Consider the following 15,281-nt stretch of genomic DNA (forward strand, 5'->3'; position numbering starts at 1 on the left):
TACACACATTTTGAGCATAAAATCGCTCTTGTATTAGTCTTCAGAATATATTTAACAGACTTTTGGTTAAGGTTAACACTGGAAAATCTGTTTACAGGATGTATTTTCAGCTTGTATCAGTCATGTTTAGAGGAGTAGACTTGAAAAATTCAGAAGATACTGCAGTTGGACTGAGAAAAAGATTCAATTAAAAAGAGAGAATACACTGACCTCATTGTTTAGTATGGCTCACTAACACTGGCCCGTGTCTGATGCAGTGACCTTAAAAGTCTGGACAGAAGCTGATTGGTGGACTAATTAAACCACGATTCGCACTGACCCGTATCTTGCCATTATTTCGTGAAGGGCACATTTACTGTATGTGGTAATTTTCACTGTTTTATAGGGGCACAAATGCCACTGACTAAACCACTTCAAAGCTAATGAGCAAATGTCTGACCTTCATGACGGTTGGTACGACAAATTGTAGTGTGTAATAAATGCAGTGTGAACAACATCATCTGCTCTGGATTCTACATTATGGTGTGGAGGAGAGAAAGAAACACTAACTTCTGTCTGCATATGATTCAGATAAAATGCAACGGGCTTCAGAGGAAGATAAGAGCAGAAAAATAAGTGTGCATTTTGTTTGACGTTTGTAACTTATGAAGTGGATTCTGAAGAGAAGAACAAAAAAGGCTTTATATTAGGATAGGCTATAATAGACATCAATAATGAACAAACACTTAGTAAAAGATGAGCTTTTGACACTAATATACCACAAATAACTAATAGTTTTGATTACAAAACAACAAAGACAGCTGCGTACAGCTAAACAATTTACTTACCAGCAACTCGTAGATTATTTGGGACATGTAAGGAGTTTTGTTGATCGAACATCTGTTGTTATACACATTCCAATTTTATTCACATTTCTTTCTATATCATTTTGAAAAGTCATATGCTGCATATTTACTTTTTTAGTTTTGAATTACTTGCAATTGATCTAAAAAAAAAAAAGGATTTCTCTAATCTCTGAACAGTTTCCTTTGATTCAAAACAGATTTTGACGAATGTGTGTGTGATTTTTATGCAAGGTGAAGCGCTTCTCTGGAGTTCCCATAAAACAGTAGGAGCTGGATTTGTGTAAGTGCATTTTATAGACATGTAGCTGAATTAGACAGGAATGTGTGTAAGTGCAGAAATATGAGAGAGTGTTTTGTGTCTGCTGAGGGGTCTGCTTCATCTCCACTAGTAACAAACCTTGTAATTTGGCAGAAAATTGATTGAGTTACTTCATGTAACCTTTGACAGAAGGTTGTTATTATTTAAGCTGTGCTGCGTGCTATCAGCATATGGACACACATCGCCATATGCACCTCTCTTCCATTAGCATCTCTAAATCACCCAAACTATGACAGAACTGACCCAGCAGAGCTGTAGATTCAAAAAACACAAATGTGGTTGCAGCCTTGGCCTTGTGTGCGATGGGAGTTTGTATTGCAACTGATCCCATTCTTTCCCTTCCATTGCTTCAAAAAAAAAAGAAGCAAAAATATCTTGTCTAGGTCTGCCGTGTTTTATTTATAATGTTGGAGAACCTTCTTTGAAACTGTACAGTAGCTTTCCAAGTCAAACTATCCTTTTGAAAAAGTAGTTGGCAACATTTAATTAGTAGTGTAGTTTGTAGCGAAGTACCACTACAATTGAAAGTTAGCTGGTTGAGGCGGCCAAATATGGATCAGATTCCGATCAGAGAATCAGGAGTGGAGAAGAGATTCTTGATAATAAGGCGTTTATTGATCTTGTATATGCATCTGAGTTATGCATCTGTGCTTGTATATGGTCTACAGAAAGAAATAAAGAGAAATAATTTACAATAATATTCGTTGAATATACATGTCTCCTTGCATTAATTCCATTCAGAAAATAAACAAACATAAAATATATTCCACTTAAATGTCAGTATTAATCACAAGGAAGTTAACGAAAATACAGTAGTACACAGCTGTAAACAAACACTCGCGCTGTGTCGGAGAAAAACACTTGCGTGTCTGGTGATGACTCATCAGATTAGTTCGGCAGATTACGGCCGAAATAAACGTTCAAATCCAAGCAATATAAACATAAGAAATTACCAATCACATGCACGTCACATACTAATAAGGTATAGATATATATATCCACTTACATGTATTGCATGAACGCATTTACACAGAACGAAACCACCAGCATAAACAATGATTCACCGTCATCTTCTACCGGAGTGCGTCGCTAATAAAGGAACGTGTAGGAACAATAAACAAACATTAGTTCCTAGGACAGGCTTTCTTACACAGCCGCCCCAATTATCTGTCAAGATAATTAAACACTCTAGGAAAGTCTGTCTGCAGTGTCTGTGTCACAGTCCTCAAGATGAGGAAGAGGGATCAGTCGGACAACTGGACGGGTGTAGGTTTTCTCTTTAACCTTGACTTTGGCGATACGGATTCTACCATCAGCCCCAGCCAGGGTCTCCATCACAGTGCCGACGGGCCAGAGCGCCCGTGGAAGTTGGGGATCGACAATAAGCACTACTTGACCCACTGTCAGTTCTTTGCCATCCGTCCTCCACTTGTGACGACCCTGCAAGCCTGGGAGGTAATGGCGAATGAAGGCAGTCCAGAAACAGTCAGCCAGCACCTGACTGTGTCGCCATCTCCGTCTTCCTAGCAAGTTGTTAGAGTCGTACAGGACCTGAGGTAGAGAGGCATCACGGCGACCCATAAGAAGCAAGTTCGGAGTCACCGGATCCAAGTCTGCGACATCTTAGGATACATAGCCGAGCGGCTTGGCATTTAAGATGCTTTCAACTTCCACTAGAAGGGTTTGTAGTACTGGTTCTGGGACTGACTGCTCTCGCAGGATTACCCGCAGCGCTGTCTTGACTGATTTTACCTCACGCTCCCAGGTTCCCCCGAAGTGAGGAGCACTTGGTGGATTATGGCGGAACCGGATTTTCTGCCCAGCCAGCAGCTCCTGGAGCTTTGGAGACATGGCAGTGAAGGTCTCTTGTAGTTCTCGATTACCTCCGACGAAATTAGTGCCATTATCACAAAGCAGTTCCATGGGCTTGCCTCTTCGTGCTATGAATCGACGCAGAGAGAGCAGGAATGCGTCAGTGTCCAAATGCTCTATTAGATCCAGATGTACACACCGTGTCGTCATACATTTGTAGATAATCCCCCATCTTTTCTCTTGGCGGCGACCAACTTTGACTGCAAATGGGCCGAAGCAGTCTACACCAGTAGAATGGAAAGGTGGCTTATACAGGTTCAGCCTGCAGGGTGGTAGATCAGCCAATCGTGGGGTTTGAGGCTTAGCACGCCACCGCTGACAGTCTTGACAGTTGCGCTGCTGTTTACGAATTGCTTCTCGGCCTCGAAGTACCCAGTACTGACGACGCAGTTCAGCTAGGACCCTTTCCGAGCCGGGGTGAAGAAGTCGCTGATCGGTCTCCTTAATTAGCAGCTTGGTGATGGGATGGCCAGGGTCTAACACAATTGGATGAATAGTATCCAGGTCAAGGTCACCCGCACGACGTAGCCTTCCACCCACTCTAATGAGACCAGTGTGCCCATCATACTCGGGGGCAAGAGAGCTCAAACGACTGTCGGCTGGAACTGACTGTCCAGCCTTTAAAGCCCTGACTTCGATTGGGAATGAATCACTTTGGGCCTGTGCCAGGAGGAGCCTCTCTGCTTCAATATAATCAGAAGCCACGACAAGAGTGTCGTTGTCTGTGCCAGCCGCCCCATGCAGGGATCTAACAGTAGCCTGGACAAGCTCTTGCCATGTGTGGAACTGGCTTGGATCAGGAAGGGAACTATTAGGCACGGAAACAGTGCCAATAAAGGCAGCCTTCTTTAATTCACTGAAATCTGGCTCCTTTTCAGTTTTAGGTGTGGATGGCCACTGATCAACTGACTGGTTCAGGAAGGATGGTCCTGAGCTCCACTTATGAGGACCTGCCAACTCGGTTAGTGTAAGACCTCGTGTGATGTGGTCAGCAGGGTTGTTAACAGACTCAACATACCTCCATTCAGCCATATCGGTGAGAGTCTGTATTTCTGCTACACGTGTTCCGACAAACACCTTGTAGCGGCAAGACTCCGATGTCAGCCAGTATAACACAGTGGTGGAGTCAGACCAGAAAGTAACCTTGTGAATAGGAATGGTCAACTCTGTTTGGATCACCTTGGCCAACTGGGCACCAGTCAGCGCAGCACTCAGCTCCAAACGAGGCATGGACAGACATTTCCTCGGTGCTACTCTAGACCTGGCCAAGACAAAAGTTACAGTGACTTGTCCTTGACTGTCTGTGGTACGCAAGTATGCAACCGAACCATAAGCTCTTTCCGATGCGTCACTGAAGACATGAAGTTCTCGGATGACAGAACTGTTGTCATTGGAGTCCGAGGTGTATGTACGAGGGAACTGCAACTGAAGGAGAGTTGGGAGTTCTCCTACCCAGGCAAGCCACTGTTCTCTCAGATGCAGAGGTTCAATGGGGTCGTCCCAACCGAGGTTATTCTTCCAAAGGTCTTGAACGAGAACCTTGGCCCTGGTGGTAAATGGGAGGATGAACCCCAAAGGGTCATATTGACTTGCCAATGTCCTATACATATTCCTCATGGTAGGAGCAGCGGTCTCCGTAGAGCGTAAATTATACCCCAGGGTGTCATTGATACAGTTCCACCGTAGCCCAAGAGTGGGTTCTTGGAGGTCAGTGCTTTTTTGTGCCAACCAGCGCTCACTATTAGCGGACTTGGCATCTGTGGGAAGGTGTTGGATCACAGATGGTACATTACTTGCCCATTGCCTTATCTCAAAGCCTCCATCAGCGAGCAGCTGGCGCAGTCCATCCACAATTTCTTTTGCTTCATTTGCAGTTGGTGTACTATGAAGGCAGTTGTCAACGTAAAAGGAATGTTCTACTATGTTGACTAGGTCAGCCATGTCATCTTTGTGTCCTTGGGCATGATTTTGGAGGGCATAAATAGCACAACATGGGCTGCAGGTAGTGCCAAACGGAAGTACCTGCCATTCATATATATCAGGTTCCACGTCCCGACGCATGTCCCTCCAAAGGAACCGCAGCACTGACCTGTCCCTAGGCAGCAAGCGTACCTGATGGAACATACCTTTGATGTCCCCACTGATGGCAACAGTGTGTTGGCGGAATCTAAGGAGGACACCCAGTAAGGAAGGTCCCAAAGTCGGCCCGGGCAGCAGTTGATCGTTCAAGGATTGTCCCTGATGTTTAAAGGAACAGTTAAAGACTATCCTGTCTTTACTGTTGTGATGCACCATATGGTGCGGGATGTACCAAGACTCTGCACTTTTGTTGGCTTCTTCTGGAGTGATCTTAGCCACATAGCCAGCCGCCTCCAGCTTCTGGATCTCATTGCAGTAAGCTTTGGCCCTCTCAGGATCCCGTACCAGCCTGCGCTCAGTGCTACGCAAACTGGGAAGCACAGTCTCTGTTCCTACATGGAGTAAACTCATTGACGTTCGTCTCAGCAATGGTGTAGCGTAACGTTGAACACCATCCACGTTGACCCGGATTGTGGCATTTTGCAGCAGGGCGTAAGCCTCTCGATCCTGCTTGGACCTGGTGATCATTTTCTCGTTATAAGGGAGAGTATCAACCTGCCAGAGCCTTTCTACATGGTGGATGAGATCATCACGGGTTGGAACTGTCATGATGTGAAGACACTGCTGATTCCCTCGTGATGGTTGCATTGGACTCATCGGGCCCTGGAGAGACCATCCGAGTTGTGTACAGACAGCAATGGGTCCCCCAATTGGGCCTTTGCGTATGGGCTGGATTGGTGTTAGGAGGTGGGGATTATCTGACCCTATAAGGAGCAATGGCTTTACTCTGTCCACAGGAGGCAGCGGCAGATCCTTTAGGTGTCGATAGGCATTCTGCAGAGCAGATACTGGGTAGGTGTGCTCCGCTAGACACAAACCAGTCGCAGTGAATGCATTACGTATAGTGAACTTTGTCATGGGCTTGGATACTGAAGAAATCTCAAAGGATATCGATGACCCGTCAAGTTCAGTGTGAGACTGCTGAATTGTCTGTAGGGGAAGCAATTCCGGAGTGCCGGTTAGCTGAAGCTGCTGTAGCACTGGCTGGAGCACTATTGTTCTCTCTGATCCGTCGTCGAGGACCGCATGGGTTTCCATAGTGTGTCGACCATTATGGAGAAGGACTTTGACCACTTTCAACATAACCTTTGGAGAACGGTTAGGTCTGTCAAGGTAGATCCTGGTAGGTGGCAGGCTTACCATGAGTACAGCCCTGGAGGTGTCATTAATTGAGTCATGTAGAATTGTGAGATGTAACTCTTTACAGACCTTACAAGGACGCTTGAGGTTACAGGCCTCTACTGCATGTGAACGACCACATCTCCAGCAGCGTTTTCCCTCCTTAATCCAAGTGACAATTTGAGAAGTTGTTAATTTCTTGAACTGGTCACAATAGTTGAGGTAATGGTCCCTGTTGTCACAATGGGGACAATATGGCTTTGGTTTTGAACTGGGTTTCGGGTCAGCAGATTGAGGGGGCCTTATTCCACTCTCATTGGCCAGAAGAACTGGTGTAGGTCGCTCTCTGGAACGAGTGAATGTCGTTGCCTTACCATAGGACTTGGGCGAGTCACTCTGGAACAAGGTTGCAGCTCGACTGGAGATGCGTTTCGCTTGAGACTTGATCTCTAGCCAGGTGGCCAAATCAGGAAGTGTATAGGTCTTGTCAGTACCCATCTGGAGAATACCCCTGCTTAGGCAGTATTCAACAAACCCATCACGATAAGCAGATGGTAATTTACTTAAGAGACGATCCACGTGAGAACCACACATGAGCTCGTAACCGTTCTGGCCCTCAAGAGTCCTCAGCATGCCTACCAATGATTGAACGGATAATGCAAAAGAGTCAAAAGCGTTAGCATCACCCATTCTCAGTGGTGGAGTACTCATGATAGCGCCCAACTCTGACTGGACGAGCTGTCTTGGCTGGCCATACTTGTCTTGGAGAGCCTGTAGTGCAGCTGAATAAGGACACGGATGGTACATATAGGCCTTAGCCAGCTGCTGAGCACTGGGAAGTTTCAAATGGCTAAGCAAGACATGATACTTGTACTGCTCACTGAGATGGTTGTGATTGCTCAACAAATTGTCCAGTGCTAACTTTAATAAGGCGAAGTCACTCTCATTACCACTTTCGAACACCGGCAACTTGGGTTGTGGGATGCCATAGGCTGATGCAAACAGTAGCTCTGTACCAGGGTATGCTGAATGACCATCATGCTGAAAGGGCAAGAATGAAGGTGGTTGAGCACGGTTAGGGCCAGGAGGTGGCACGGATGAAACCTGATAGCTGGTAACTGGAGGCTGCAGCAGACGTGTGCGCGTTGTCACAGGAGGAATGGCTGTCTGCAGCACAGCATATGGCATTGTTGCTGTTGTAGGTTGATGTGACACTGCCGGCATGCTTTTACTCAAGGGGTGTGCAGCAGTGGACATGACTGTGGCTCTTGAATGTGGTTGGGGTACCATATTCGATGTTGACAACACAGTACGAGCTGGTGCAGTTATAGGGGTAGTCTGAGATACATTGGAGACGGGTGAGGAGACAGCTTGTGGTAACATGTTGAGCACTGCGTGTGGTGCACTCCCGGATTCGGGTGGTCTAACTGCTGGCTGAGCCACCCACGAATCATCAGGAATAATCTGTTCTGCTGAACAAATTTGTATGGTTGAGGTCACAGCTGGTGACTGAGCAGAGGGCTGCTGGAGAGAGGGTGATTGATGAGATGGGCTTAAGGCTGGACTAATATGTACAAACTGAAGTGGAGGTGAAAGCCTATCTGGTGAGCCTGGAGGCACAGGAGTTGTTTGACCAGAGTCTTTAATAAGCATGGAGGATACGAGCTTCGCTACCTCAAACTCAGTCTCTGCTTGTTGCAGCTTACGCTGTCTTTCTAGATGCTTGGATAAGGCCTCCTTAGCTGTGAGAGCTTCCTCTTGAACACGCTGGGCTTGTTTAGCTTGTACCTGTAGCCGCTGATATTCCACATCTGCCAATGAGTCCTCCACGACCTGCTGGCGGAGACTTTCTAACTGCCTCTGTTTAATCTTCTCCTCCAACATAGCAGTCTGGACACTAGAGAGTTCTGGTGGAAGATAAACGCCAGTGGAGGTAATAGAGCGCCTACTTGACCTGGAATGAGAGCTTACGCCACTACGAGACGTTTTCCTCGAGCCGCTTCTTGGTTGACTGGGACAGTGGGAAGAAGCTTTAGGAGGAGGGTCCTCAGCGGGTCGATAGCCAACCTCATAATCGTCCAGGTGAGAAGGCAGATTAGTCCTGCGGCGAGGTCTGTCCATTGTCTCTAATGTGTCACTTTCTGCTGAATCCATACTGGTTTGATCTTGCACTCAATCCGGCTCGAAGGACCATATTAATGTAGCGAAGTACCACTACAATTGAAAGTTAGCTGGTTGAGGCGGCCAAATATGGATCAGATTCCGATCAGAGAATCAGGAGTGGAGAAGAGATTCTTGATAATAAGGCGTTTATTGATCTTGTATATGCATCTGAGTTATGCATCTGTGCTTGTATATGGTCTACAGAAAGAAATAAAGAGAAATAATTTACAATAATATTCGTTGAATATACATGTCTCCTTGCATTAATTCCATTCAGAAAATAAACAAACATAAAATATATTCCACTTAAATGTCAGTATTAATCACAAGGAAGTTAACGAAAATACAGTAGTACACAGCTGTAAACAAACACTCGCGCTGTGTCGGAGAAAAACACTTGCGTGTCTGGTGATGACTCATCAGATTAGTTCGGCAGATTACGGCCGAAATAAACGTTCAAATCCAAGCAATATAAACATAAGAAATTACCAATCACATGCACGTCACATACTAATAAGGTATAGATATATATATCCACTTACATGTATTGCATGAACGCATTTACACAGAACGAAACCACCAGCATAAACAATGATTCACCGTCATCTTCTACCGGAGTGCGTCGCTAATAAAGGAACGTGTAGGAACAATAAACAAACATTAGTTCCTAGGACAGGCTTTCTTACATAGTTAACTAATTTAAAGCTACTTAAGGGACGTGATGCGTTCAGATCATTAAATCAGAGATCTGGCACTAAAGCATTGAGTGTTTTTGGTTGAACAAAAAGAACAAACGGCATTAAACTTGAACAGATAACTTTAAGCTAAATACTACAAAAAAAGACTTTGAATGCATCCTAACTTGGTCGACAACATCAGCAGCATTTAAGTGAATAATTTGCTATAGAAAGTTTTAAAATGCCACAAAAGGACTGAATGGTTTATGAATCGATTCATTTACAGCCGATATTAATTTATTTTTATTTTACATTTTTATTTACAATAACAAAAAACGCTTTTTCATCGTGACGTCGTCGACACTCAGGATTGGTCACTTGTCTGTTGCCAGGCTACCAGTTTCTTTTTAGCTGGCCAAACGTGCTATTTGAGTGAAGTAAACGCATGTTAATAATAACATTTAAAAGGAATATCTAATCATCCTCCATAACGCGGTCGCTATTTACATCTCAATTTCTGTAAACTCTTGTTACCAAGGCAACCACTGAAACATTTGTAATACATTCAAAAGAGCTCTGTTATCAGCCCCACAGTGGACAATGAAACCATATCCGTACCGGCTGAGCTGGATCGGCACAGAATGGAACGAATAAGAAATGAGAACAGTTTGGCCCAGTGGTGGAAAAGCGGCTAAAAAATCCATAGAATGAGTTTGACTTTACAGCTCTAAAGTTTAGGAGAACATATTCAGTTGATTTGCTTGAATTAGTTAGGATCTGAAGCAAAAAATATGTTTGTGATGTAGTACTAGTGGAGGGGAAAAAGTAGCATGTTATTGTAAAAATAACAAATTACAAAAACTTCTTTCACTCTATTAAAAAATTTAAGTTAGTGTCACTACATTTAGAAACTTAGTTTACTGCTTATTTTGCACTCATCCCTTCAGATTTTTTTTTTTGTAATGAATGAACATGATTTTACGCAGGAGGGTACCGTAGCATTTTCTATTTGCAGACTTGGTGCCTTTTAAGGCGAACTGATTATGTCAGTACCGGCTGAACTCCCTCCATCAAATCAGGTTTACTTCTGAGGAATTCCAGAAATGCAAAAGGAAAAAATAAGCGAAGAAACCTGCAAGAGCTATTTTTAGAAAATGGCTGCCTGTGATTGAACATTATGATATTCCTTGACTGCTGGAAACTATTAAGTGGGATATTTAGAGTCGTAGCGGTATTTCTGGAGGGGCTTGTAATGCCAGACCTCCATCGGCTGTTAACCAGCAGTTTTCACTCAGGGGAAGAGGTAGAAGAGAGAAGAAATGCAGAAGGATGGAGAAAAAGACAAGATTGGATTTGAAAACTTTCTTGTTCTTTTTGATGTTAAAAATGTGTATAAGGAGGGGAGACATGGTGATGGAATTTGGAAAAGTGTAAAGGGATTGAAAAAGAAAAGGAGGGAGGGAAAGCATGACCCAAAGACAGAAAGAAGAGAAGTGAGAGTCTAGCCGCTGGTGCTTCGGACTCATAACAGAGCCAAAAAAGGAATGAAAGCAAAGCAGCACAGGCAGTTGAGTCCAAGAGCCTTTCACCAGCTGCCAAAGTATTCCAGTAAAAGTGCTCTTTTGACGGATACTTGAGCATACAGACTGGGAAAAAGAGGAAAAAGGATGGTTTTAGGTGGTCATTTTTGCTTTTAATGTGGCCCAAATCACCATTTGTGCTGCCAAAACAAAGGGACATCATTTAATCTATTATTTTCCTCAATGAATCCTTTTATTTGATGAACTTGCACTCTAGGTTTTAGGTTAAGGGTTGGCGAAGTATTAACAACACATTGTGAATACTCCCATTCTCTTTTTCTTCACCCAAACTCAGGATTTATCAGTTGGATGGAGGGAGGGCTTCCACCTTCATTACAAAAAAATGAATGAAAAGAGTGAAAACACAATGACTCATTAGTCAACATCTGGAAATAATTTGGTTAAATGGGGTTTGGAGTGTGGCTAGCCTACCACCCAGATCTCCTTGTGAAATGCGCACAAACACTGAAATCACACATTTAATTCACGTTTTGCAATTCTTTACTGGGTGACTAGCAGAAAAGCATTGAACGCTGCTCTGAATGGACCTGGTGGAGACCAATAATAAAATTTCAATGAAAAGCATCTGGACTTGGTTATTGGTTTGTTGAAGGTTATCCATTTGTTGAGGCTCACAAAAAGTGTCTAGGAGTTGCCAAAAAAGGCAGCGGGAGAGTGGGGCTGAGTCTGCAAAAGAAGAGAGACAAATTGTTTTGAACAAAACATGTCTTCCAGGGACACAAGAATTCAGATGATGGAAAACTGTAGGCTGTAGACAGCAAATATCTGATGTTAAGCAGAGAAAAGGACAGTGCGTCACTCCAGTGTTTTTGTGTATGTGGGTGAACCGTGACATTTGATAGATAATATGCTCAATCATCATCAGCCCATACCCATATTAGCACGACACAACCCTGAAAAGGCAATTCCTTTTCTTGCCGTTACATGTTGTTGACAGTATAGTTTAAACTTTACCCAAGATAGCATATCACTCGCTTTTCAGTGGGCTTTAGTTTCCTCCCAGAAACTCCGCACAAATACACACAGACACACGCATAACCACACAACAACTAGGCATAACACCTTCTTACTTTACAGTAACGCACACTACACCACTTTCTGCTGGCTCTGGAGTTAATTTCCTCCCGAAGGGCCATCTATTCTGTGAGGGTGATATACTGTCCCTGAGATGGCCTTTCATTAAATCGCTGAACTCTGTGTGTGGCTTTACATCTAATGAATCATTAAAGGAGTTTGCAGTACCAAGTTAAGCTAAGCTAACTGTGTTTTTAAACATTTCTTGCTGGTGCAAATTGGTCATTTAGGTTCAAGCTGGTCAAGACCAAACCGGCTACCATTTTGCTTTTATAAAAAGGTCAATGCATAATAAAAAAATAAAAAATCAAGGACACATTTTTCCATTAAAACCTTAATTTATTAAGCAGATCCATTAATTATATGGTTAACCGGTGTTTTACGTCTGTTTTTCTACAATATGCCATGGATTTTGATAGGAACGCTGTTTTGAGTAATCCAGGACCAGAGCTATCAGTTTTATAATTGTGTACAGAGTTATATTTAGCCAGGTTTAGTCCCAGCAAACATGCTCTCCAAACCTTATCTTAAGATGTGTTGACGTCAGTTCAGGTTATGTTTGTCAGGTTTTGCAATTGTACAGTTAGATGGTCCTATTACCTGACAGACTCTTGTAGTAAAATGTGTATAGTTAGTGTGATGCTAAACAGTCCTTTTGTTTGTAATTTTCTCCTTGCAGAAACGCGGCACAACTGAAGCAGCTTCAAGATCAGATCCTTCAAGAGCAGCAACAACCGCTTCCCCCTCCTCAGGAAGTCCCGCCTCCTTCTCCACCTCTCCCACCTCCTCCTTCGTTCCAGGAGCTGGAGAGTAGCACCATGCAGACAAGCACCTTCAACTATGCCCGACCCAAGCAGTTCATCGCTGCCCAGAGTCCCACAACAAGCGGTGGACCAATTGGATACAGCACGCAGTCCTCGACCTCCTCGAGCTCCAGTCCGCTGTCCCCCATAACAGCCCACAAGCCCTTCAGCCGTGTCACTCTTCCGCCCTTCCAGCAGCAGCCGCTACTGTCCAAAGGAAGCAGCGTGGAGTCTCCCAGCTCACCTTCCTTCCCGCCACCCCCTCCGCCCTTCCTCAGCTCCGGCACTCTGTCCTCTCCTTCTGGCTTGCCGCAAGACTTCCCCCCTCCGCCGCCTCCACCACCTGTCACGTCAAGCCCCACCCGCTCAGACAGCTCTTCGCCCTTCACGTCCACTCCCCAATCACCAGCCGGATTTCTGGTATCGGTGCTCCCAGCCACTCCTCCTCCACCACCACCAATGAACGCGCTTGGGCTGCCCAAGGGTAACGGCACAATGTGAGTACCCACAATCATCTCTTAAAGTTTGAACGCATCTCAAATGCTTCTCGATTTGAAGGTGTGCAGTCATTCTCTATACTATAGAAATACTGAGCACTTAATCAAGAGCTCCAGTAGAGCACTATAAAGAGCAAATAGTGTGAACACTTGGGCTAATAAGTAATTTGGAGTGCAGCTCCTGCTTTGCAGCTGCATGGAAAACATGTACTGTATGCATTCTTCCGTGGCATGTTTATGGAGACACAGGGATCAATGGGAGCTGAGGAACCTTGAGGGTCAGGCCTGTGTATTGCGGAGGTTTCCTCTCTCATTCTCAGTCCTACAGAAGTGTAAAGCACACTGGTTCACAAGTGAGAATGAGTGCTTTTAAAGGGATAACAAATTCAATTGCTCAACCTCATGTGGTTTCAAACCTGTATGACCTACCTTCCTTTTGTGCAACACAAAAGGTGGAATTTTTACAAAACGTCTGGGCAGCTTTTTTATCTTTCCAAAAGTAGAAGGCGACCACTGATCATTGAGCTCCAAAAATAAATAAATTGTTGATTCGTAAGTGTGACGGATCACAACACACTGGATGATTGAGATTTGATTGCTATGGTGGAAAAGATTTTGAGATTATAATGACTTTAAATTACCTCAAAGCTATTGATTGACTTACGTCTACTTTGTCTACAATCCAAAACTACTTTTATGGTAATTTTGTCATTTTGGAGCTTGAGGGACCAATAGTGTTATTGTTGTTTTGTTATAACTGAAACTATTAAAAGTAATTTTCGTTAACGGAAATAAAGCTGAACTAAAATAAAATATTTGTTAAATGAAAAATGTATGTACTAAAATGAAAATAAAAAACCTAAAGTGAAAATTAAAATAACTTAAAATTAAAAATTAAAGCTGAATAGAAATTCAAATGTCAAATTACACTTAAGTCAAGTTAACAAGTAACCCAAATTACTAAAACATAAAGTAAAATTAAATTGAAAACTCAAATACTGCAAATTCAAATGATTAATAAATTCTGTAATAGTATATACTTAATATTAAAATACACTGGGACAAACAGCCACTGGTCACTGTTCACAAGTAGCTTTGAAAAATATACATATTTTAATTATTTATTTTTTTAAATCCACCTGGCATATTCAAAAATAATTTATTTATTAAATCTTCTGCAAGTAATGCAGATACAAGCTGATCAAGTACCGAATCTTTGAGAATGTTTTCAGAGCTTTATTGTTACTCGTGATGTATGATTCTGATCTTCAGTTAAGATGGACTGATGAAACTTGAGTTTATTCCACTCATCCAGGGTGTGTTAGAGTTTTTCTTCAAAGCTGCTGCTCCTGTCCTCAACCTCTCCATCTCTATTTTCTCTGTTATCTCCCACTTGTTCATTCCTCTCTCTCTTCCTGGCATTCCAGAGCCAGAGGGGGAAAGATAAGAGACCGCTGTGGAATTTTCAAATAGATAACGGAAATTATTCTTGCTTCCCAGTGCATATGCAAAACATTTTTTGTTATGATGCAATGTGTATTATAAAAGCTGTTGTTCTGTTTGTTTGTTTTTGAGTGTGCATTAATCCTAGCCGCTGTCTGGAAAGGTTTTGTGGACAGGTGGTTATAACACTGTAGCCACAGTTTCTTGCTTAGTCTGTAATCTATTGCTTTTTTCAGTATTTTCTGATTGTGTTTTTACAGAGCTTTGCCACGTAAGACAACACCCCGTACACCTCGCATCTTCTCTGATTCGGATATCCAGGGCTCCAAAGACGCTGTCATACAAGATCTAGAGAGGAAACTACGTTTCAAAGAGGAGAGACTCAGCAATGGACAGCAGGTACCGTATGTGTGTCAAAGGTCTTATGGTTGGATTACTAAAGAATTACAGTAGATCATTAATAGTACTACCATACTAGCCTTACTAGCATTACCATATTGATTATAATGTCTATGTACACCACCATTATAACCAATAACATAAGCAGTCATGTTTGAGTGTATTTGGTCATTTTCTTTATGGGAGTTAGTTCTCCCAAAAAATGTAAAATGTCATAATTAGCTCTAAAAGAGTTCTAAAACTCATATGACCACCTTCTGTGGGGCACAAAAATTAGGAATTTAATTTAACACTGTTCTTTTCCATACAATGAAAGTATATTGGAAATAG

At 43.1% G+C, this 15,281-nt stretch overlaps 1 protein-coding gene across 6 annotated transcripts in view; it reads left to right on the top strand.

Annotated features, from left to right (window-relative positions):
* palld (palladin, cytoskeletal associated protein) overlaps positions 1 to 15,281 on the top strand; it is a 92,613-nt gene that overhangs the window by 64,139 nt on the left and 13,193 nt on the right. For all 6 annotated transcript variants that reach the window (XM_082147545.1, XM_082147540.1, XM_082147542.1 and 3 more), the window contains 2 exons: positions 12,489 to 13,109; positions 14,813 to 14,951. In XM_082147545.1, the coding sequence (XP_082003671.1) occupies positions 12,489 to 13,109; positions 14,813 to 14,951 (760 nt within the window). The remainder of the gene's footprint in view (positions 1 to 12,488; positions 13,110 to 14,812; positions 14,952 to 15,281) is intronic.

Source organism: Leuciscus leuciscus, assembly GCF_965113295.1.
Source record: "Leuciscus leuciscus genome assembly, chromosome: 19".
NCBI classification, from domain to species: Eukaryota; Metazoa; Chordata; class Actinopteri; order Cypriniformes; family Leuciscidae; genus Leuciscus; species Leuciscus leuciscus.